The following is a 25,108-nucleotide window of genomic DNA, read 5'->3' as shown; positions in this document are numbered from 1 at the left end:
ACCTTGTAGAGACCGTGCCCGTGTCCTCCATCTGGCCGTGCCAGCCACCGCCCAGACCACCCCCGCACAGCTCCCATAACTTGTCCCGTACCTCACCGGGGTGCACACGGTTCCGATCACGCCCGTGGTGGTGTGCTGGAATCACCCACTCTCCACGCCCCACGCCGGACGCTATTTTTTTGTCCGACAAACACAGTACAGACGCGGACGCCGACGCCGGACGTTACCTCGTCCCGTGCCTTTCACCTTCCCTCCCCGTGCAACTCGCACGCCCCACCCCGTTGCGTGCAACTCATCTCGGCCTGGCCGCACATGAGGCTGGGCCGTTGATGGAGCGGACGATGCGAGGGAGCTCCACGTGTCGCCACGATGCGTCAAGCCATGTCCTTCCTGCGTGCTGCTGCGCGGCGGGGCCCCGGTGCATGTGACCGGGGGCGTGGGCCCGCAGGTCAGGCCTCGGGATGGAGCGCGCGCGGGCGGGCGATCGAGAGGCCAGGATCGCGCGGGCTCGATCGGATGACGGGATGAGCCTCGGCCCGGCCTCCCAGGCCGCTCATCCTATATCCTCTCCCCCCTCGCCCGCGTTCCAGTCCAGCTCCCCTGCTTCTTCCTCCTCCCTCCTCTGTCTCTTCTTCTTCGTCCGTCCCTTGCACCTCGGCCTTGGCTCATCTTAAACCCCTCCTCCGTTATCGTCTGTGTGCTCCGTCGGAGTAGAGGAGGGGCGCTCTGAGGGAGGGAGGGCGGCAATGGCCCCCAAGCACGCCGGCCGTGGCAAGGGCCGGGGCGGCGGCGGCAAGGGCGACCGCAAGAAGAAGGAGGAGAAAGGTACGGACTGACCGGCGACGCAACCCATCTCTGCGTGCCCGTGCATCGTTGTGCCGTCCATAATCGTTGCCGCCGTCGAGTTCGTCCTCGGCAGCATTGAATTCATGAATTGCTGTTTCTGACGGTGCCGTATGCCCATATTTGTTCCATCGCTTTACGATTTTGCGCTCGCATAAAAGGCAAAAGAGACGGGCAATTAGTACGCAGAAGCAAACAGTAATCCTGTCTGTTGTTTGCTCGTCTTTCGCTTTTTCAAATCGTTTCCTTCGATTCCTGGTTATGCTTTGCGCTGAATTGAAGGATACGCCGCCCGGCCCCTTTCCCCGCTCATGATTAGTTTTCGCCGCGCCCGATGCTCCTCCCTCTTTTTTTTACCTCTTCAGCTTCGGATCACGATGCCGGTTCCGTTTCTTGGTGCAACCGCGCGCCGTGGGGGCGACGTCAGTTGGGTCATGCGGTTCGCGGGCGCGCAGTGAATTGCGCTCGCGCGCGGCCGGCCGGCCGTGGAGGCTCCTCCGACCTCTGACCGCCATAATTCCAACCATTCTTGTTGTAGCTGTTGGTGATGGTGGCGATGTCTGAAACTCTCCGTCTCCTCGTGTGTTTTGCAGTGGTGCCGAGCGTGGTGGACGTCGCGGTCACCACCCCCTACGAGTCCCAGGTGACACTCAAGGTATGTATGTACTGCCATGGCTTCTTCTCCCACGCAGAAAGGACAGTGAACAGGACAAACACGGGCTGAATATTTCCCAGCTGATTTTGGCTGACATGTCTCTGATTCCGAGCACACCGATGCTTACAAATTTCCCTGCAGCAATCTCCATGCCCAGATGCTCCCTCCCTCCCAGTATTGTTCTGTAGTTTAGGCTTTCTCCAATAAGAAAAGATAGCATTGTTTACACACGCCTCACAATGCGTATCCAGCAACAGAAGAACACTGAATAATAACTCGTGTGTGCAGGGGATATCGACGGATCGCGTGCTGGACGTGCGGAAGCTGCTGGCGTCGAACGTGGAGACGTGCCACCTCACAAACTACTCACTCTCCCATGTGGTAATGCTCCCTTGGCTTCACTTGTCTCCTTCCTTCCCCTTCCGCTGCTAGCTCTGGACGGCCAAAATTCACTCGTTTGCAGGCTGTACTAGCTAGCTCTAGGCGCTGCTCCAACATTTTTGGCAGCAAGCTGCACTGCTAAGCAAATTAATCAGCCGCAGCTTCTCCAATTGTACCATTATTCACCAGTACCTACTTTTGGGACGCAATGTTGGCTTGATTTGTATGCTAGTGGAGTAGTATTTGCTAACGGTGGTGCACTTGTGTTTTTGCAGGTGCGTGGGCACCGGCTGGACGACGGCGTGGAGATCGTGGCGCTGAAGCCGTGCGCGCTCACCATCGTGGAAGGTAGGTGGCCGCCGGACCAAAACAATCTACTACCTGCTGCACTCTGTTTTGATCTTCGTCAGAAACAGACGCCAGCAGCGGTGAACTGAATGCACGCTGCTGCTGTTTGTTTCTTGTTCCTTTATGTTCCTTTTGGTCTGGCGCTGTCGAAAGGCGTCACATGGACTCGCGCTCGATCCGGCGGCTTGCACGCACGTACGTAGCTGGCTGGCTGGCGTTACTACAGCAGGAGCACACACGTGAATGCTTCTGCAGAAGAAGAGTACAACGGTGCAAGCGGACAGACAAACGCACATAGGCGCTGCTGTTGCTTGCTGCCATGGACGTAGCGTCTAGAGGTTCGTATGTACGTACCACATGTGGTGTGTCTGTCGTAGAGCCACGGTCCGTCGCCGATCAGCCAACGGGCATGTGTCTTTTGCCGCACATGCGTGCGAGCAGGACACAGAAAGCACGAGCCGGTTTTGCTGGATCGTGCAGGGTTTGACTCGCCGGTACATCAAATCTTACCTCACATTCCACCGGAAAAAGGTCGGCCGGTGCATTGCCGGCGCCGCGCGTGTCGTCTCGTCTCGTCTGCATGCCTCTCTCGGCAGCAAGGGGAGGTCATTGCCACCGCGGTGCCGCCCTCTGGAGCTCCCACTGGGGCGGCTACGCACGGGGGTCGGGAGAGCCATTTTTCCACCACACCAACCAAAGCCAGTCGTGGTATGCTAGCCTTTTCTTCACCGGCGTCCCTTTCCGGCCGCCCCCCATGGCGTCAGGGCGCACGGAGGGAAGCTCCCTGATAGCTTCGGGAGTGCACTCGATGCCGATCGAGTTCACGTACGGTACAGTGGTTGGACGGCGCGCGGTTGTTGTTAAGTGGTCTGACCAGCATAGTACTTAACGCCTGTTTAGTGTGCGATTGCCGATTGGTTTGGTTGGTTGGTAAAAAAAACGCCATTGTTTAAGGTCGCATCCTTTTCCCCATCAGCGAGAGCGACCGGTAGTAGCACGTACACGAGGTGCTGCCGTCAAGTGCCGATTAGTTTGGGGGCGGCGTTTGGACGCACTGGCGAGGGGCATATGTTCCACCTGATGCCAAGTCCACCTTCTCTTAAGCAGCAGCACACTGATCAGGCACAGTATCTGACGCTGGCATCATCATATAGGAGTAGTATATACTATCTGGAGTAGAAAATGCAACTTTGTGCAGCTCCTTGCCCATCAGGGATATCTGGCCGTGCCTTCTCTTTTTCTTGAAAAACAAAGGAGGCATCTGGTTGTTGTCAATGCCCGGCGTTGGTGCGCGCAGGACAAAGCTGGGCGGCTCTTGGAATCAGCGGTCGCTGTGTTGGACTGTTAGCTCCAGTGGCCACTAGTTAATCTTAATCCGGTGGGACCGCACCTGTAATGACTCGGCAAGCTTACTCCGTCAGCGGTTAAAAATTGATGTGTTTTTATTCATTTTTTTGTTGTTTAAAATTTCTTGACTCAGCTGGGCGTGCTCTCTTTTTTTGTTTTGCGACGAACAATGCTGATGTTTCCTTACAGAACACCGCACATTTTACCAGATTTTCTACTTCTATGCAATTTGGTATTTGTTTAACGTAATACTCCCTTGATTCATAATAAGTGTCGCAGTTTTGAACTAAGGTTGAACTAATCTTAGTTCAAAACGTGACACTTATTTTGAATCGGAGGGAGTACTTTTTTTTTTGAGTTTTTGTTTGAAACTTCAGCTTTTTTTAAGGGTGCGGCTAGGTCTCAGTTGACAGAGATTTAACCAAGTCTCAATCAAATAACATATCATACAAGAGAGAAAATAAAATAAGCAGAAAAGAAAATTCTGCACGGATCTCAATGTAAAATATAATGGATATAGCATCAACTGAGAATTAGCAAGTCTGTTTTTTAAAAGTTTTTTTGGAGCTTCCCTTAGCACTTTTTTTTAACACTGCTACAGTAGCAACTTCCATTTTATCCCGAAACCATTTCAAGAATAGGAAAAAAACAACATTGGCCAGTTTTGGGCTCGGATACCAACCTAGCCCAGCCCAAACGTAGCTATTCCTCTACTGGGCCTTTTGTACTGACCGGGCCCAACAACGGCTTTCCTTCTTCTGTGCAGAGGAGTACGCGACGGAGGAGGCCGCGGTGGCGCACGTCCGCCGGCTGCTGGACATCGTCGCCTGCACCACCGCCTTCGCCAAGGCCAAGCAGCACAAGTCGTCGTCCAAGCACGCGCAGCGCCCCGCCACGCCCCCGTCTCCCCCGCCCGCGCCCGCCTCCGCCCCCGGGGCCAATGGCGGCGGCGGCGGCGAGGCGCCCGCGATATCGGAGGCGCACGACATGCAGGCCATTGGCCCGCCGCCCAAGCTCGGCGAGTTCTACGACTTCTTCTCCTTCGCCCACCTCACCCCGCCCCTCCACTGTAAGCCGCATTCTGCTCAGTCGTCGGTTCTCGCATCGAGCCTGCTTGTGCGTGGGGGACAGATTCACTGACGCGTGCTCCGATCCGGTGTGCAGTTATCAGGAGGAAGGAGAGGAATGGCGCTGCCCAGGACGGCGATTACTTCGAAATCGAGGTGTGTGATCTCTCTCTCGCTTCCTCTCTGAAATTACTAGAGCTCGTTGATTGGCCCTGCAATTTGCCCCAACAATTCTGCACTTGGCAACTCCATTGTGGCCATACTACAACTCGCTGAAAGGATTCTGATATGTGCCCCAGGTGAAGGTTTGCAACGGGAAGCTTCTGCACATAGTTGCTTCGGTCAAGGGATTCTACCTGGTGGGGAAGCCGCACACCGTAAGCCGGTCCTTGGTGGACCTGCTACAGCCGCTTAGCAGTGGATTTGCCAATGTTAGTAGGCGCGATTCCACACGATTATTGCCTGCTTCGTTTCTATCCTTATCTATAATTTTTGCCGAGTACACTTGGGTACCCTACATTACAAGCATCGTCCGATTATCTGATTATCTGATATTGGTAGCTATTATTCATGTCATGCAGGCTTACGAGGCACTGATGAAAGCTTTTGTGGATCACAACAAGGTGATTGTCGTAAATAATTTCCTTTTACTTGGTTGTGCACTTATACTGAAGATTGAATGAATGCTTAAATCTGTCGAGATTTTAATGGTGATAAATTTCTTGCATCCTTAGTTTGGGAATCTACCATTCGGCTTTCGTGCAAACACATGGCTTGTTCCTCCGATATATGTGGACTCTGCTACAAAGAGCCCAGCTTTGCCGGCTGAGGATGAGAACTGGGGTGGCAATGGAGGTGGCTGCGGACGAGATGGAAAACATGACCGGAGACGGTGGGCAAGAGAATTTTCTATTTTGGCTAGAATGCCATCCAAGACCGAGGAAGAGAGGGTGATCAGAGACCGGAAGGCTTTCCTTTTACACAACTTGTTTGTAGATACAGCGATTTTCAGAGCTGCGTCGACAATACGGCGGCTGGTTGATACTAGTCCACAAACTGGTCCGGATGGTTCGTTAGTATTTGAGGAACGTGTTGGGGACTTGTATATAACTGTAAAGAAGGATGAAGCTGATGCTAGTTTGAAGTTGGAAGACAAAGTTGACGGAGTTGCCATCTACCAGACGGATGCTATGGATATATCACAAAGAAATCTTCTGAAAGGTTTAACTTCTGATGAGAGTGTCGTTGCTAAGGTGATTGCTTGCTACCTTTATGATTTACACACTTAAACTGTGTGCTCTAATATTGACTGCTAAGTTCTGTCAACACGATTTCCATGCAGGACTCTTCCACGCTAGGTGTGGTGATTGTTAAGCATTGCGGATATACGGCAACAGTGAAGGTTTCGGGACGCACAAAGAACAGCAGCGATGGCAAACAAACCAGTGATATCTCTGATCATCTTGATGAAATACCTAACATCGATGTGGATGATCATCCTGATGGAGGTTCTAATGCCTTGAATCCTCACAGGTTTGATATTTTTTCTTACTTACATGCTTGCTTAGTGATAGGCTGATAGCTTCAAGATTTTATTCACATACTTGCTCATCACTAGAGGAATTTTCCACATTCCACACTCAATGTTGTTTAACAAACCTTGTTCTCTCTCTCTCTGTGTTCTTATTTCAGTCTAAGAATACCACTGCCGAAAATTATCAACCCAGAAATCGCTGCCGGTAACCAGCACCTTGCATCTAAACCACATGTTGATAATTATGCGAGGAAACTAGCATGTACAGTACTTGAAACCAGCTTGAGGAAGCTGGAGAACACCCCGAACAAAAATCCTAGACGTATCAGGTGGGAACTTGGGTCCTCCTGGCTCCAGCACTTGCAGAAAAAAGATGCTTCCGTTTCTGAGGACAGTGAGAAGAATGCAAAAAAATCTGAAAAAGATTCATCTGTCAAAGGTCTCGGCAAGCACTTTGAACAATTACGGAAAATTAATAAGAAAGAAAGCACTATTGAGGATGCTAAGACTGTTAAGGAAGAATCTGATAGCAACTGCCTGCTGACAAATGGTATGGAAAAGTCTGAAAATGTAGTATTTACCGAAATAAGGAACCTGATTACAGAGGATGCTTTCTGCCGCTTGAAGAGTTTGGAAGCTGGCCTTCATCAAAAGGTGATTTAACTATACGATTCCACCCTTGTTTTAGAATTTCCAAGTGCCATCAGTTGACATGTTCTGTCTTAAAAGAATTAAATTTATGCCCGATGCTATTTGATCTGGATTGACAGAGCACAATCGGTTCTATATATGAATATGTTGGTGAAACTCTGATGCATTATTACCTAACTTCATTTTTCTTAATCTAGTCCCTTGAAGAGCTCACAAAGATGGCCCATAAGTTCTATGATGATACTGCACTCCCAAAGCTGGTAAGCGTTCTCTACTCCTAGTCTTATGTATTTGGAAAACCTTAGGTAAAATCCACAGTTCTGAGAGTCTGAGAGTCCATATTTAAGATATTGCTGTCTTGACACTTTCTTACATACTATTTGATTCCCAAACTGAATAATTACTTTTCTCTGGGACTGATTTTTGCAGGTGGCTGATTTTGCTTCCCTTGAACTTTCTCCAGTGGATGGAAGAACGATGACTGATTTCATGCATACAAGGGGACTAAATATGTGCTCATTAGGCCGTGTGGTGGGTGTAAATACTAGTCTTAATTGCTTTTGCTTCTATGCTAGCAGGATAAACTCATGTTCTTTTTCTTCCAAATATCAGGTAGAGCTAGGAGAGAAGCTCCCACACATCCAGTCAATATGCATCCATGAAATGGTCATTCGAGCCTTTAAGCATGTCATTCGAGCTGTTATTGCAGCTGTTGATGACATGCAAAAAATGTCTGCGGTTATAGCCGAGACTTTGAACATTTTACTGGGATCTCCAAGATTAGAAAATGATCTTGATACAGATGCTAATGAGCATAACTTGCGGCTGAAATGGGTAGAGAGCTTCCTTTCTAAAAGATACTGTTGGAAACTGAAAGATGAATTTGCGCACTTGCGGAAGCCCATCATTCTAAGAGGCCTTTGCAGCAAGGTACATACTGTAAAGTGAGATTTGCAAACATTCATAGCTTTTCGTTTCCTGAACAGCATACTAATATATCTGTTGATCAGGTTGGCCTTGAGTTAGTCGCAAGAGATTATGATATGAATAGCCCAAACCCGTTTGACAAATCCGACATTGTCAACATAGTTCCTATATGCAAGGTAGCATATTACTGAAAGTTCAGAACTATTTATGTCTCGTCGATTGGATGTATTTTTGATTAAGTTTGCTTTGGCATTGTCTTCTCTTCCAGCATGTTGTCTACTCATCTATTGATAGTCGAAACTTACTAGAATCATCAAAGATGGCTTTGGATAAAGGAAAGCTTGATGATGCTGTTAACTATGGATCAAAGGTATGCAGTGGTCAACCTTTTTTCACGTCTTCTCTGTACATCATCTATCTGCTGTGCTACAATTCTTCCTGCATATTTTTTAATTTTAGTGAAGTCATTGGCTTGTCATCTTTATGTACTAATATACTCTTCTCTTTTGAAGGCCTTGTCCAAAGTTATAGCTGTTTGTGGTCCATACCATCGGCTGACTGCTAATGCATACAGTCTTCTTGCTGTAGTTCTTTACCATACTGGAGATTTTAATCAGGTACCTAAATGAACTTGGTTTAGGTTGCCTGTAATCTGTCTGTTGGATGCTCTACTTTGTGCAAATCTGTTTTGCTCAAAAACCACTCTGCTATTATTATTGCAGTGAGCTGCATAGTTTGTCATTGATAGAACTCTGCAAGCAAATAGAGACATGTCGGATAGCACTTTGTGAAAATATTGGAAGTTGCACTTCTTTACTACTATTTGTTCTTTTGTTGTAGGCAACTATATATCAACAGAAGGCACTTGATATCAATGAAAGGGAGCTTGGTCTTGACCATCCGGAAACTATGAAGAGCTATGGTGATTTGTCAGTTTTCTACTACCGTCTCCAACACATTGAGATGGCTCTAAAGTAAGTGTTGTTATAGGCATTCGCTTGTGGAAACATGAAAATTACAATTATGACTCTGGCTCTTAGGTAGTCTACTGCAATCCACAATGTTATTGTACTGATATATTTCTCCCCATAAAATGGTTAAGCAGCATATATGTTGCAAGTAGGATGTGGCCATTGCAGCTTTTGTTCTGCTGTACTAGCCAGTGTGTGTGCTGTTTTGTCAAATAGCCTGTGACTGGAGGTGTGTTTACTCATGAAGTGACTATGGGCACCTGTTTGTTGGATAACAATCATCTTTCACATACCATCCACCTGTTTTCATTTCTATTCTCTATTTTTGTTGACTTGTATTCCTAATGGTATATTTTCCTCTTGTAGGTATGTCAATCGTGCACTTTATCTACTTCAATTTTCTTGTGGGCTTTCACATCCAAATTCAGCTGCCACCTACATAAATGTGGCTATGATGGAAGAAGGTATGGGAAATGTTCATGTTGCTCTAAGGTATTTGCATGAAGCGCTAAAATGCAACAAGAGATTGCTTGGAGCTGATCACATACAGGTATTTTTTTTGTAATTTTTCTTACCATGTTTTCATTAGTCCACCTAAGGCTGACACAAGTAAACGATGATTTTTTTTCCTTCGAATTGGTCGACGTACTCTAGGATACAACACTTGTAGAGATCAGCTCTGTACTTATCTGTTTAATATAAAATACGTTATTTGAGCTTTCTCCCACAGTAATATTTCTCTAGGATTAAATAGCAGTACTGTAGTCGAAATGCTTATCTTATAACAATGGGTATGTAAGACACCACTTACAATCAGTACGGGATCAATTTTTTCATATAGCTAAATTTGTCTAACCCAAACAACGTTTCCAGAAGTGCTCTTGCACCAATATTTCCTTAGAAATGGCATTATTGTACTAACATGCTTGTCTTACAGCATAATGTGCATAGACACATATGGTATTTAGACATGTCATATTAGGCTACAACAATGCATGCAAAATCCAACTTGTGATGTAGCTTCTCAAGTTTCTGGATATTCCCTATTGCTCTCCATCAAAGGCGTGCCTAACTTTTCATGTTTTTCTCAACAAAACTCTTCAACGTCTTCCAGGTTTTGAAACGACATTTTTTTTACATAGAGCCAATATCACCATGCTGTTCTTTGGTTCAGAAAAAGATTTGTATTGCTGTAGCTCTGTGCTGTCATGTATCGTTGAAATGCATCTAGCCAAATATACCCATTTATATATTGGAGAAATACACCAATTTGTTTGGTATGCATGCACATTTGAATTCATGTGATGTACACAATATGCACAAGATCTGGTTACTAAATTAGTATCACTTCTTTTTTACCAATCAGACTGCTGCAAGCTACCATGCCATAGCCATAGCCCTCTCCATGATGGATGCGTACTCCCTAAGCGTGCAACATGAACAAACCACCTTACAGATACTTCAGGAGAAACTAGGAGACGATGACCTTCGAACTCAGGTTCTTTTTCTGTGAACATATGAAGCTGAAAACCAAATATTTTAATGTTCTCTTGGATTGTTAAACGTTACTTTCCTGCTGCAGGATGCTGCTGCTTGGCTAGAGTATTTCGATTCAAAAGCATTAGAACAACAAGAGGCTGCTCGCAGAGGAATCCCAAAACCTGATTCTTCTATTGCAAGTAAAGGGCATCTTAGGTATGAATAAATTTTGTATTATCAATTGTAAACTGTCTCAATCTAGATTGAAACATTTATCTTTCCAGTGTATCAGATCTACTTGACTACATAAGCCCGGATCAGGAAAGAAAAGAGAGGGATATGCAAAAGAAGTGCAGGCGTGCAAAGGTGATTATAGTATACGTATAATTTTCAAGATTATCATTGTTAAAATGAGTTAGCAGAGATATGATTATTTTTCAAGATTATATCTGTTGAAGAATTCTGAGATAAGAGATTGGCATGCAGTGGGAAGTTCAGAACAGGGCCGGTACAATAATTTTTGTAGGGGTGTTATGTATGGACCAAACCAATTAACATGTGCTAGTCAGTGATCCCTAGGCAGCTTATGAAGTTAGTATAGGTCTAAAGTTATGACTTACAACTGCCATAATAGACACTACAGAGGTACCAGCTGATCTTGGTAAGTTGGGTACTAACCAGAAATCACCGCAGGAACACAAAATCTAATCGGGATAATACCCATTTTATTTTGGTAAAAAAATCCTGTGGACATGTACTGACATATATTTGGCTAAGCTTCCTGACTGATTAGTGCCATCTACTTGAAAATATTCGAGGTCCACCCATGAACTTACGAACCAAGTGGAAGTCCATTTTGTTCTTAAATAGAAATTCTCTGCATATGTACACACATTTTATTCTTTATTGTAGAATTAAAAGATTCATGAGTTGCGGTCACTTTTCTCTTGTGAATGGTTGCTTAAAGGTTCTGCTGCTACTGCCTAAATCATTATATGAAATTTCCATGTTGCTCATATTGCCTCTTACTTTTCCTTTTTTCACCATTTGTAATATTAAATGCAGAATAATACCAGAGCACACCAAGGTGAACCAGTTGAAGAGAAGGAGAACTTTCAGCATGACTCAGGATCTCTTCTTGAAGCAGACAAAAAGGATTTTCAAGAAGCAAAACTGGAAGCAAATCCTCGTGTAGTAGCAGCAGTAGCAGAAGAAACTTATGCTTTCCATGATGAGCTGAAGCAGGTAGATACTTTGTCACCTGAGGAGTATTCTGATGAAGGTTGGCAAGCAGCTACATTGAAAGGGAGATCTGCAAATGTGCGGAAGAAAAGCATCCGCAGAAGGTCATCTCTCACGAAATTAGTGGTTGATCGTACAGAAGATGGTCGCACTGCTTCTACTCATAGGAGTGGTGTACAACCACAAGCAAAAGAGCACAAAGAGGAAGCTGTAAACTCCCCTAGCCAACTGTCATTTGGCAACTTTATCAGAAGTGATAAGTTGAATGGGGACCCCATCATTACCGAAGAGAAGTCTTCTAAGGGTACGTCTAAATCGGAATGGAAGGTAAAGCCCACAGGAATCAAGAGGCCCACTAGCATAGCTTCAAAGTTGGTATCATACAAAGATGTGGCAGTATCACCGCCTGGCACAGTGTGGAAACCAATTTTGGAACAGAAGGAAACAAAGGAGAAGGATAACGAACAAGATACTGATGTAGCACCTTCATCCGAGGAAGGAGATAGAAAGCTTATAGATGAAGAGAAGGAGAAGTCAAGTGATGAGAGCAGCAAAGAGATTGCCTCAACTCAGCCAGAGGGAAGCAGTCCTCCAGAGCCAAAGAAAGCTTCTGACAGTAATAGTGACGGAAGCTCCTCTCCGGGCAAGAAAACAAGTGGAAGCAAACTTTCAGCCTCAGCACCACCATTCAAACCTGGATCTCTCTTATCAGTGTCCCATCCTTACAGTACAGTGGCAATATATGATGCTAGCGTTGTGCTTCAACCAATCCCAAGTCAAGCAATGGAGATTCTCCCTCATGCTGTTGATAATAGAGTACCCCGTGGTCCTCGGTCCACCTTGTACTATCGTACTGGACATTCTTTCCAAAGGAAACAGGGTTATACACAGAGCCAGAGCACTATTCTGAGGGGCAGCACCTCCCCTCCAACCATGAATCCCCATGCTGCTGAGTTTGTGCCTGGAAAAACTGTGCAACAAACTGATTTGGCTGCAGGGGAACAAGCTAATTCTGTGACTGATCCAGCGGATCGGCGGTTGGCATCGCATGCCTCAGATGAAGTGAAAGTCGATGTTCGTGAGGCAGACAAGGCAGGTCAAGTGGAGAAGACAACTCCAGGTAAAGGGAAGGAACGAGCGAAAGAGGCGACGAGAGATTCATACAAAGCAGAACTTGCAAGGCAGATTCTGCTCAGCTTCATTGTCAAGTCGGTCCATGACAGCTTAGGCTCGACTCGGCCTCAACCGGACAGAAAACCAAGCGGGTCAGATGAAGCTAGTAGTGAACAGAGCAGCAACGTAACCAAGACCGCCGTAAGTCCGAAAGAGTTCGACAAACAACCGAAGGCCGCCGAGGTGCCCAAGAGCGAGAAGGATACAGAGGGGTTTACAGTAGTCTCAAAGCGTAGGAAAAGCAAGCAGCACTTCGTGAATCCCATAAACGGTCTCTACTCTCAGCAGTCAATCTGCACTTCGGTCAGCTGATGAGGTTGCTGCGCTCCCTGAGACCTGCAAGCAGTGCAATGTGTTGGAAGATGGTATTGCTTACTTTGCTCTTAGGCGCTTGGTAGCAGAGTTTTGCCCTATATTCAGATGAACGAGCATGTTGTCAAACTGTACAAAGTTTTCCGCCGCCCCCCTTTTCAATATTTTTTTGTAATTTGAGGTAGCAGAATAAAATGGTTTACCCTCCTTCCTATGGATGTACTATGTTATTATGACAGAAATCATAGGATATAGTAGCAAACATTCATTTCTTCCAATACTCCAATGGTGCTCCTGAATTTGCTTTGATGATTTGCACCTGTCAAGTTGCCGCTGCAGAACGTAGTTTTGCCCTATCCAGATGAGCGAGCATCTAGTCAAGCTATAAAAAGATTTTCTAAATTCCCTTTTCTAATAAATTTTGTAATTTGGGGTAGCAGTAGTGCTGAATAATATGTTTTCCTCCTCTTCCTGTATACTATGTTATTATGACAGAACCATAGGATATAAGGAAATATCCATTTCATCCAAAACTCCAGTGGTTCTTGCAGAGCAGAGTGCAAGGCCGGAGACATCAGAGGTTTAGCTATAGTGTGATTGCCAAGTTATGTACTCCCTCCACGCTCGTACACAAGGGCACCCAAGCGCTAGGATTTCTTGTGCCTCCCGCGTCACCGCCGGTCTACCTCGTCTGCTATAGTCTTAGAGCGATGAGGTGTGATGGATCCCGGCCCTTGCCGGCCGGAGGCCTTCGTTTTAGGTGTTTTTTTTGAGTTTTATTAGGGTTTGAGGTGAAGGAGGACGCAGACTGCTGGGGCGACTGCTACATGTTAGGCGGACCGAGGTGCTTGCATAGTAGTAGTAAGACGCCTAGTGTTGCGATTGCCCGGGCGACACCGGCCTGACAGTGCGTTTTGGCTTAGGAGCTCCGCCCTGACCGGTTGTCAGAGTTCGACGTCCAGACTCCCTCAAACCTCTCCTAGTTTGGGTTCGGTTTGTGGGATTTTGGACGCTCAATCCGGACAAATCGGATGACCCGTATTGGATGGCTAAAAATGTGTGGACCGTCTGATCTGGACATTTGTGGTCGATTTCGTGATCCACGTTGGAGTTTCGTATAACCTAAGTAGCATTTTTTTCACCGGTTTCGGGAAGCTTTAAACTTTCGCTCATTTTTTTCACTTTTCATTTCTGTTTTTTTAGACTGAGTTTGTTTGGGTTTTCATTTCTATTTTTATCTCCTCATTTCTCTTTGGCAAAGGCTTGGCTTCAGCCGACGGATCGCACGCAAGCATCCGTCTTCTCGTCCGTGCGACACGTGTCATGTGTGGATCCCACTCAGCACTAGAGATAGCGATCGGTTCCTTCTTTTCCTCTTCGATCTCTCCCTCCTATCCGACGAAAGGATAAGCCAACAGCCGTTTCCTTCCTTCCCTCTTATATCTCTCTCTCTCATGAATGGATGAGGAGCAGCCATCCATGGGAATCAGTGTCGTTTACCTGGGAATCGATGCCTTGCAGCCGGGATGGGCGTGGGCGCCACCGCTGCCGCCCGCCTCCACCATGAACGTCGGCCGTCGCGGTGCGCCCGAGCTCAGAATGGCCGCCGCCGCCCTCATCCATGTCGTCCTTGACCATCATGATGTTGCTGTTGTGGCACCATCTTTCATTGCAAAAAACGAAAAAAAAACCGCAACATCATCCATGTTGCAAGAGTCCTGCCGCAACATCATCTATGTTGTAAAAATGAATTAAAAAAATCTACAACACAATCTTTGTTGCAAATGTTTCAACAACAAGACCTCTGTAACAAATGTTCTGCAACAAGGCATCTATTGTAAAGGATTCTACAACAGCAAGTTTGTTGCAATGACGGTGCCGAGTCATTGGATGACACCAGATGCGTAGCACCCCCCTTTTCTTGTTATTTTATGACTAGTTTTGCAAATTGTAAACTTTTTTTAAATTTCTGAACATTTTTAAAATTCGTGATTGTTTTCCAATTATTGATTTTTTATAAAATTCATGAACTTTTTTCGAATTCATGATGATTTATCAAATGGATGACCTTTTCAATTTCATAAACGTATTTTACAAAATCATGATTTTTTCAAATTTGTAAATAATTTCAGATTCATGTACATTTTTTGAAGAAAAAAAATCATATCCATGTACTTTTTATAAAATCAAAAACAAAATTAAAATTGAGGAAGATATTCACAAAAATATTCAAAAATAAATACAGTGACCGGTTTTTCCTCTAAGACACTAGGGTGGGAGTAAACAAATCGAGTGAAAAAACCCGGACGAACTACCTAGCGTAATGTACTGGGCTAGCGTGCGCTAACAACTGTTGGGCCCAGGCCACAAAGATCGCGTGCATGCGCGAGGAAGCTTCCTAGCGCCGCGAGAGCTATATCTCTCTTATAAGGCCAACTCCACCGCGCGACCTTATCCTGTCCGGTCCCGTCCGTTTGGAATAAAAGGGATAAAAAAGGCGGCCCAGCGCGCGGGAGCAAACGAAATTTTGTCCGCTTTGTGTCCGCTTTCGATCCATTCCCGGCCCAAACTTGCGCCGGTTTTGGGATGAAACGGACACCACGCGGACGGGCAGGACGCGTGCGCTTGTCCTCCCCTGACCCGCCTGTCGGGGACACTAGCAGTCCCTCCGCTCCCAACGCTTCACCCTCTCTCCCCGCCCCGCCCCGCCGTCGGCGCCGCCGCTATTCTCCGGCCGCCTCCTCACCGCGCAGCCCCCCCGCCGTCCATACCAAACCACGTCTCGACATGGCCGCCACCACGCCCGCGCTTCCGCCGTAGTTTTGGTCGTCGATCGGAGGAGGTTTGGCCATGGCCGTCCTTGCCGGTGGCAGAGTCGGACACGACTGCCGGCGACGTACCACGGCGGCCGAGGCAGATTCCGACGAGAGCTCCAGAGCGGCCTGTAGCCGGCCGACAACCACCCTGCTGCGTCGAGGTGATCATCGCGGCCTCTTCGCCACCACGACCGCAAGGTGTTCGACCTTTTGCCAACAAAGGTATGGACAGTGGAGACGAGTTTTTCTTCCATCACTTCCTTTGTTCATCGAACGATTCGTCGTCGGATGATGACGATCTTGTGGTGGCTGCACTGGTCGTTCACGACCATATTCAACGACAGCTTCCTCGGTACAGGGGGTCAGTCCCTGGCCGTGCTCCCAACCTGAACCGCAACAGGGAGAGAGGCCACGCCCTGCTCTATGCAGATTACTTTGCCAACACCCCGCTCTTCAGGCCGGATAAATTTCGTCGCCGTTTTCGTATGGCAAGGCATGTGTTCAATCGTATCCGAGAGGGAATGGTTGCTCATGACCCATACTTCGAGTGCAAGACGGATGCCCTTGGCAAGCTTGGATTCTCCTCCTATCAGAAATGCACCGCGGCCATCCGCATGCTTGCATATGGAATTCCAGGCGATCTGGTGGATGAGTATGTGCGTATGAGCGAGACAACATGTCTGATGTCAATGTACAAGTTTTGTCAGGCTGTGATCAAGGTCTTTGGGCCAGAGTACTTGAGGCAGCCAACTGCCGCTGATACAAAGAGATTGTTGGCGACCAACGCAGCTAGAGGATTTCCAGGTATGCTTGGCAGCATATATTGTATGCACTGGGAGTGGAAGAACTGTCCATTTGCTTGGCAGGGCCAGTACAAGGGGCATGTTAACGGGTGCACTGTCATATTAGAAGCGGTGGCATCACAAGATCTTTGGATATGGCATTCTTTCTTCGGCATGGCGGGTTCTCACAATGATATCAACGTGCTGCAGCGTTCTTCAGTCTTCGCAAGGCTTGCAGAAGACCACTCCCCACCTGTCAACTTTGAGATCAACGGCCACCATTACAACAAGGGATACTATCTAGCAGATGGTATATATCCTCAGTGGTCAACTTTTGTGAAGACAATCTCGAAACCCGAAGGTGAGAAGAGAAAGAGATTTGCCCAAATGCAAGAGAGTGTTAGAAAGGATGTGGAACGTGCTTTTGGTGTGCTTCAATCCCGGTGGGGTATCGTTCGAAACCCTGCACTGTCATGGGATGAAGGGAAGCTTTGGGAGGTGATGACTGCTTGTGTGATCATGCACAACATGATCGTCGAGGACGAGCGGGATGAGAGTATCTTTGACCAAGGATTTGATTACCAAGGTGAAAATATTGAGCTCCTGCATCAAGACCCGGCCACATTTGAACAGTTTGCCCAATTCCACCGTGAGATGCGTGATTGGCACACTCATGTGAATCTTCAAAATGACTTGGTTGAGCACGTGTGGGATCACATTGGCAACCAATAGATGTATTTCTCCATTTTATGTTCAGTCAAGACAATTTCGATTTGGTTGTAAAACTATTTTATTAAAGACAATTTCAATTGGGTTGTAAAACTATTTTAATTTTCAGACAAATATTTGGGTTCGCAAGTAGTTTTAATGCAAATTTGGGTATTTCTTGGCCCTGACGGACATGATGGGGCAAAAGGACGCGGCCGCGCGCTGGGCGCACGGCCACCGCATCCCAGGACAGGCCCGAATACGACCCCAAATTCCTACCCAAAGGGACAAAAACAGGACAAAACGGACGTCCGTTTAGGATCGCGCGGTGGAGTTGGCCTAAAGATGGAAGCAGCTCTTGCCTGAAGCGCACGTGAGCTGGCCGACCTATTAGTGTAGGGTTCTCTCACTATAGGTTCGGTTTTCTCTGGGGTTTTCTTTTGTTTTTACTTTGGTGTTTTTTCCTTTTTCCCGCGATTCACTTGTTTTTCCCTTCTTTATATTTTCCCTTCGTTTTTCTTTGTTTTTACTTGGTTTTCAATTTTTTTTCTTCATTTTTTTGGGTTTTTGTTGATTTTATTCGGGTCTCTTCATTAATCTTTCTTTTTCACCGGCTTTGTTTGGTTTTTTCTTTAATTTTAAGTGTGTTTCTTTATGGGTTTCATCGTTTTCTTCGGTTTTAGTACCTTTTTATTGACATTTTTTTTTGCTTTTCATATGTTGTTTGTATATTTTTTTCTTGATTGTCTATGTACATTTTTCATGTACGTGTGACACATTATTTTATACATGTTAAACAATTTTTTAATGCACAATGATTTTTTAAATAATGTTTTGATTTCTACAATTTTCGTATACATCAAGAATGTTTTTATACATGTTTAACATTTTCTTATATTTCATTCGATCCATATTAATTGTCGCTTAAATGGATGTATCTAACATTGATATATGTCTAGATACATTTATTTGATTGACAACAAATATGGATCACTTTTGTCACTTTTAGCTTTTGACAATATATCACTTTTGCCATTCGTGGCAAAAGCAAAATTTCCAGAGTGGCAATTGTGATACATTGTCAAAAGCTAAGAGTGACAAAAGTGAAATGAAAATTATCCTTTTTGTCATGGAATGACATTTGTGATGTATTGTGAAAAGCCAAAAGTGACAAAAATAAGATGTCAAATTCTAGAATGGCAAACAAAATGGGCAGAAACTAGAGTGGCTCCCTTTTTTCAAACCTGGCTCCGCCACTGATTATGGTTCTGACGACTTCCTCTGCTCAAAACAGTGAAACCAGCGCAACGCAATGCGGGTTCGCTCTTCGGATGCCTCCCCGACGACACCTCTCCCCTGGGTTCCGCAGTTAATAAGCCGTTGCAGACTTGCAGCTGCAGAGCAGCGGGCCAGGCCGCCAGAGCAGAGCAGAGCATGCAGAGAGATCAGTGGGCATCACTTGGCCTGCACTTACAGTTAAGCCGTCGCACGCATTGCCGTGCAGCTGCAGCAGGCCGCAGCCCATCCTGCCCCTCCACATAGCAAGAGGTCAACCCATGCATGCATGCGTCCGCCCCTCCCTCCCCTGGCCAATCCCCAGCGCGCGCCCGGGCCCGTGCCGCGCCATGCCATGGCATCGCCTCCCCCGTGCATGCAGCAGCTAGCACTGCACACGCATGCGCGACGGACCGGCCGCATTCATGGCCCTCCCGTGCCGCCCGTTCTCAACTCCCCGGCCGGACCAGCTGCGCGCGTCGCTGACCCTGCGCTGTGCCTGCCTCTCGCTACGCATGCATGCATGCGTATGCACGCCGTGCACTGCACACGCCGGATGCTACGCCCGCGTCTACTGCACCCGTTCTCCATTTCTCTCCTCTCCCCACTCTTTTATTTATGACAAGTCCATTGATTCGCAGCCTGGCTGATCGGCTCAGCTAGCTCAGGCGAGATCAGACCAGAGAGGCCAGGCCAGCGACGGCCGGCGTGGCAGCGTGAACTCTTATTAATTAACGGCGCTGCTGCTGTACAGCAGCGGCCTGCGTGAGCGGGGCTAGTCACGGGAATCCGGTTGGGAGGTGGGATGCTACGAACCGGAAGGCGACGGGGCTCTGTCCTGATTGATCCGGAGGGAGAGATCAGGCTGCGAGCGACGAGAAACGCGCTGGCGACTGCAGGTGGTTTGCGGTATCCTGTGCTGGAGTATATGCTCAGCGCCAGTGTGCGCACGCACGCACGCGAGGGCTGTGGGCTCCTGTGCGGCTGTGCCGGCGACCCGGCGTGCGTGCTCACCATGAAACCCGGCGTGCATGCTCACCGAGAAACAGTGTGCACCAAAATGTGGAAAACGCAGACTTTGTTTACACCAAAAACTGTTCGAGTACATTGCGGGACAACAGAAATGATTCTTGCCAAGACATATGAGTGCATGGGTGTCTATGCACATTCTCCGTGACCCTCGCTAGCCCTATTTTCTCAATTATCTCATATGCCTTCGCCTTGCCAAGCTCCCTTTTTTGCTATCTCTCAAGTTTCTCTATGTCCATCCTCGCCCTCTTAATTTCCAAACTCTCGTGCATCCTCTTCCGTTGACGTCCATCCTCTCGCTTTGCACATTCAAGAAGAGCATGTACCTCTGCTCCTTCTACTCCATCGCCCCCCCCCCCTCTTGTTGAAAAAGATGTCCGTATATGTGGTGGACGTTTTTCTTGTCGCGCTCACATGCACAACCCTATCCCTCTCCCGGTTCTCCCCCCTCAAGTGTCTATTCCTCTTTTGTTCGGTCCCATCTTCGTTCACCCCTCCACCTTCACCACAGAAGGGAAGGACAATGGCAATGCATCATATCCATTCTTAATGACAATGACAGTGCATCATATCCATTCTTAATGGCGTGAGAAGGGAAGGACCGAGAGGTGGGAATCGGTCGATTTGGTCGATTTGAGGGATTTGTGGTGTACCCGTCCTGTGTGTTAGCGAACGTGCTTCTGTAGTGGTTCTATTCCTTAGGCTAGACTAGTATCATTCTGTTGTAACATCGAGTATATATGTACCTGTGTAACCTCAATCATAATCAAGGAAGTGTTGCACGATCTCTCTCTCGCTACCCTCGTTCAGACTCCAACATGGTATCAGTTTGACCATCTCGATCCACATCTTCCGCTGCTCCTCTCTCCTCCCCATCCTCCACGACCGCCATGAGCACTTCCTCCTCTGTCTCCTCCTCCGGCGACTCGGAGTCCGACGACGACCAGTTCCATCCTCCCGTCGCCACCCAAACCCTCCCCACCACCCAGGTCCAGTCCCTTCGCATCCGCGACCATGTGCTGGTTACTCTGGATTTCGAGAAGGAAAACTACGGCCTTTGGCGCCATCAGTTCCTCTCCGCTCTCGCCAAGTTCGGCCTCACCGACCACGTCGACGGCTCGCCGACCCAGGCGACTTCCAACTGGGCTCTCAATGACTTCGCCGTCCTCTCGTGGTACAACGCCACCGTGACTCCGTCAACGCTGGAGATCGTCTCCGATCGCAAGGACACGGCGTATTCCCTCTGGCGCTCGCTTCGCTCTCTCTTCCGCAGCAACCGCGACGCCCGGATCACCTACCTCCTCGACGAGTTCCACAGCTTTACCCAGGGCGATCTCTCCGTCGTCGACTACACCTCCCGGCTCAAGACCATGGCGGACACTCTCCGGGACCTCGGTCACCGCCTGAAGGATCGCGAGCTCGTTCACAACGTGCTCCGCGGCCTCGACGAGCGCCTTCAACACGCCGTCCCGCACATGACGCGCGGCCGCCGCCCCTCCTTCATCAAGCTGCGGGCGTTTCTCCAGCTCGAGGAGCAGCGCCTCGCTCGCCTGGCGCGCGCCAACGCCCGCTCGGCCCTCCTCGCCCACGCCAGCGCGTTCTACGCGGCCCGCCCGTTGTCCTCCACGCCGGCCCCGCCTCCCTTCAACCCCGCGCTGCTCGGCCCTCCAACGGCCAGGCCTGGCGGGTCTGCCGGCTCCCCGGGCTCTCGTAGGCGCCCGAAGAAGCGCAAGCAGAACCCCTCCGGCCAGCCCGGTTCTGCTTCCGGCGGGGGCACGCCCGGCGGTCTTCTGCCCGCCCCGCGTCTGCCCGCTCCCGCTGCAACGGTGGCCGGCACCTTCCAGGGGATTCTCGGATCCCGCCCACCCGCTCCCGTCGTGCCCCAGGCGCACCCGGCCACGACCACCGTCTCGGCATCACCACAGTGGGATTAGGCCGCCCTCATTGCTGCCCTGAATCAGATGGCTCTACATCCGCCCACTACTCCTGGTGGCGATTGGATCTTCGACAGCGGCGCGTCTTCCCATATGGGCTCCGGCTCTGGTATACCCTTTTCCCCTCCTTCCCCTTCCTCTCCAACCTCGATCGTCGTCGGTAATGGTGCTCTCCTGCCCATCACCGGCGTCGGCTCCACCTCCTTCCCCACCCCCTCCCGCCCACTCTCCCTTCTAGAAATTCTTATCTCCCCCTCCCTTATTAGAAATCTGGTTTCTGTTCGTGCCTTTACTCGTGATAATTTGGTTTCTGTTGAATTTGACCCTACTGGTTTTTCCATCAAGGATCTGGCCACCAAGACGGTGCTTCTCCGATGTGATTCTCCCGGCGAGCTCTACACCTTCACACCGCCTCGCCACTGTCTCTCCACCATCGTCACCGCCGACCTGTGGCACCAGCGTCTCGGCCATCCCGGCGCCGCCGTCCTCGCCAAAGCCTCTACATATTTCCAGTTCAATTTCAATAAAAGCACGGCCTCTCATTGTGATGCTTGTCGCTTAGGCAAACATGTTAGGCTCCCTTTTAGTTCCTCTTCTTCTCAAACTAGTTTTCCTTTTGAGCTTTGTCATTGTGATTTATGGACAAGTCCTCTCTTAAGTGTATCCGGTTATCAATATTACTTGGTCATTCTGGATGATTTTACTCATTATGCATGGACTTTTCCTATACGTCGCAAGTCCGAAGTTCATTCTCTTCTTACTCGTTTATATGCCTACGTCAAAACACAATTCTCTCGCCCCATCTTAGCCTTCCAAACGGACAATGGCCGCGAATTCGACAACCTTGCCAACCGCACAGTCTTTGAGTCCAACGGCACCCTTCTACGCCTCACCTGCCCCTACACTTCCCAACAAAATGGGAAAGCCGAACGCATTTTACGCACTCTCAACGACAGGGTTCGCACACTTCTCTTGCACGCTCACATGTCTCCCCCATGGTGGGCTGAAGCCCTCGCCACTTCCACCTATCTCCTCAACCGTAGACCTTGCAAGCCTCGCCTCATTACCACACCACACGAGCTTCTCTTTGGGCAGGCACCTGAATTTCGCCACTTACGCGTATTCGGTTGCCTCTGTTATCCCAACTTGCTCGCCACTACTCCCAACAAACTCTCCCCACGATCGGTTGCCTGCGTTTTTTTGGGTTATCCCGATGACCACAAGGGGTATCGTTGCTATGATCCCCTCACCCGTCGCATAATCTTTCCAGGCACGTCACGTTCGTCGAATCCGTTTTCCCGTTCAAAACCCTGCCCCCCACGCCCGAATCCATCGCTGCATCAGCTCCCGATCCGCCTCCCTTGGATCACATCGATCCTGCATGGGCGCCGCCCCAACCAACCCCTCCCGCATCGCCACATGGATCCCCCATGCAGCCCACACCCACCCCTCCTAACTCGCAGCCCACCACGACCGGGCCTTCCCCGCCTTCCCCACCTGGTGGCCCATCTCCCTCCACTCGATCATCTCCCTCCACTCGATCATCTCCCTCCTCCTCCGCTCCTCCTCCCCGCCGCCTCCCAGCGCCACACACCCAATGCTCACCCGCGCTAAACACGGCATCTTCTAACCCAACCCTCGCTACGCCAATCTTCAGGCCACCATCCTCTCTCCCATTCCCACTTCCGTTCGCGCAGCTCTCCAAGATCCAAATTGGCGCGCCGCCATGCAGTCGGAGTATGATGCCCTGATGGCGAACTCGACGTGGACCCTTGTTCTGCGCCCACCCAACACTAATGTTGTGACCGGCAAGTGGGTTTTCAGGCACAAGCTGAACGCCGACGGGTCTTTGGAGCGCTATAAGGCCCGGTGGGTCGTCCGCGGTTTTTCCCAGCGCCCCGGCATCGACTTTGGCGAAACCTTCTCTCCGGTTGTCAAGCCGGCGACGATCCGCACGGTGCTCACTCTCGCGTGCTCGCGTGGCTGGCCCGTCCATCAGCTCGACGTGAAGAACGCTTTCCTTCACGGCGTTCTCGACGAGCAGGTGCACTGCTACCAGCCGGCCGGCTTCGTCGATGCTTCGCGTCGTGATCATGTTTGTCGCCAAGTCCCTCTACGGCCTCAAGCAGGCGCCGCGGGCCTGGTTTCATCGCTTCGCCATGTTCGCCGCCACCATGGGCTTCACTGCCTCCCTCTCCGACGCATCCCTCTTCATCCTCCGGTGGGGTGCTGACGCTGCACATCTTCTTCTGTACGTTGATGATATTGTACTTGCGGCATCCTCGACGCCCCTTCTTCGCCCCATCGTCGACAAGCTCCAACAAGAGTTCGCCATGACAGATATGGGCGCTCTTCACTACTTCCTCGGCATCCGCGTGCAGCGTACAACACGGGGGTTCTTCCTCAACCAGGCCCAGTATGCCGAGGAGCTTCTTCGTCGCGCCGGCATGTCCCAATGCCATGCTGCCTCAACACCAGTGGACACGGCCCCCAAGGTCGCTGCTGCCGCCGGCGCTCCCGTGTCCGACCCGTCAGAGTATCGCAGCCTTGCTGGCGGCTTGCAATATCTCACGATGACGCGTCCGGATCTGGCGTATGCGGTGCAACAAGCCTGCCTTCACAGGCATGACCCGCGGGACAGTCACCGCGCGCTCATCAAGCGTATTCTGCGGTATGTTCGCGGCACGCTCCAGCACGGTCTGCTTCTTCCAGCATCTTCATCGACAGACATCATCGCATATTCGGACGCGGACTGGGCTGGGTGCCCTGACACTCGCCGGTGTACCTCTGGTTACTGCGTATATCTTGGTGACACGCTCGTCAGCTGGTCCTCCAAGCGACAGGCCATCGTCTCTCGATCCAGTGCAGAAGCAGAATACCGCGTCGTGGCAAATGCAGTTGCTGATTGTGTATGGTTGAGGCAGCTGCTTGGTGAGCTCTCTGTCTCTCCACCAAAGGCCACCGTCATCTTCTGCGACAATGTATCCGCCGTGTACATGTCTACTAATCCGGTTCATCATCGGAGGACAAAGCACATAGAGCTTGACATTCATTTCGTCCGGGAAAAGATGGCCCTTGGCGAGTTTCGTGTTGTCCATGTTCCAACAGCTCAACAGCTAGCCGATATCATGACGAAGGGTTTGCCGACATCCGTTTTTCAACGCTTCAGGTCCAGTCTCTGTGCCTCCCCAGGCATCGACGATACGACTGCGGCGGGGTGTTAGCGAACATGCTTCTGTAGTGGTCCTATTCCTTAGGCTAGACTAGTGTCATTCTGTTGTAACAGCCAGTATATATGTACCTGTGTAACCTCAATCATAATCAAGGAAGTGTTGCACGATCCCTCTCTCGCTACCCTCGTTCAGACTCCAACACTGTAAGATCCGACATGATGAACTCGTCCCGATTACCCCAAATTCACCCCACATGTAGGCTGGGTTTGAGGGGTGTTCGACAACCCGAACATACGGGTTGAATACAAGAGAGCCAGTTGAATGGCGTTTATTAGTCCGGTGAGTGTCCAAGCTATCCACACAAACATACGAAGGATTGGCGTCCGGTTAAAGATGCTCTAGCAATCGTCAAACATCTATTCCAAATGAACGCTACGTTTGACGCACAAACCCTATCCGAC

At 49.2% G+C, this 25,108-nt stretch overlaps 1 protein-coding gene across 2 annotated transcripts; it reads left to right on the top strand.

Annotated features, from left to right (window-relative positions):
- Positions 1-546: 546 nt before the first annotated feature.
- Positions 547-13,208, top strand: LOC123190799 (protein TSS). Of its 2 annotated transcripts, none has more exons than XM_044603521.1 (23): positions 547-825; positions 1,437-1,498; positions 1,787-1,879; positions 2,155-2,227; positions 4,341-4,643; positions 4,739-4,797; positions 4,941-5,072; positions 5,223-5,264; positions 5,376-5,894; positions 5,984-6,174; positions 6,334-6,829; positions 7,024-7,086; positions 7,256-7,357; positions 7,439-7,756; positions 7,837-7,929; positions 8,022-8,123; positions 8,266-8,370; positions 8,594-8,727; positions 9,091-9,274; positions 10,091-10,222; positions 10,307-10,419; positions 10,488-10,569; positions 11,269-13,208. In XM_044603521.1, the coding sequence occupies exons 1-23, from the start codon at positions 747-749 to the stop codon at positions 12,928-12,930; spliced, it is 5,139 nt and encodes a 1,712-aa protein (XP_044459456.1). In that variant the 5' UTR covers positions 547-746; the 3' UTR covers positions 12,931-13,208. The 2 variants fall into 2 exon arrangements, 1 of the variants encoding a protein (XP_044459456.1); XR_006496574.1 differs by having other exon boundaries at positions 557-825; positions 10,496-10,569; positions 11,269-11,351.
- Positions 13,209-25,108: the final 11,900 nt, after the last annotated feature.

This window comes from Triticum aestivum, chromosome 2A, assembly GCF_018294505.1.
Source record: "Triticum aestivum cultivar Chinese Spring chromosome 2A, IWGSC CS RefSeq v2.1, whole genome shotgun sequence".
Taxonomy (NCBI): domain Eukaryota; kingdom Viridiplantae; phylum Streptophyta; class Magnoliopsida; order Poales; family Poaceae; genus Triticum; species Triticum aestivum.
The sequence above is the reverse complement of the archived record's forward strand: the minus strand, read 5'-3'. Positions and strand labels throughout refer to the sequence as shown.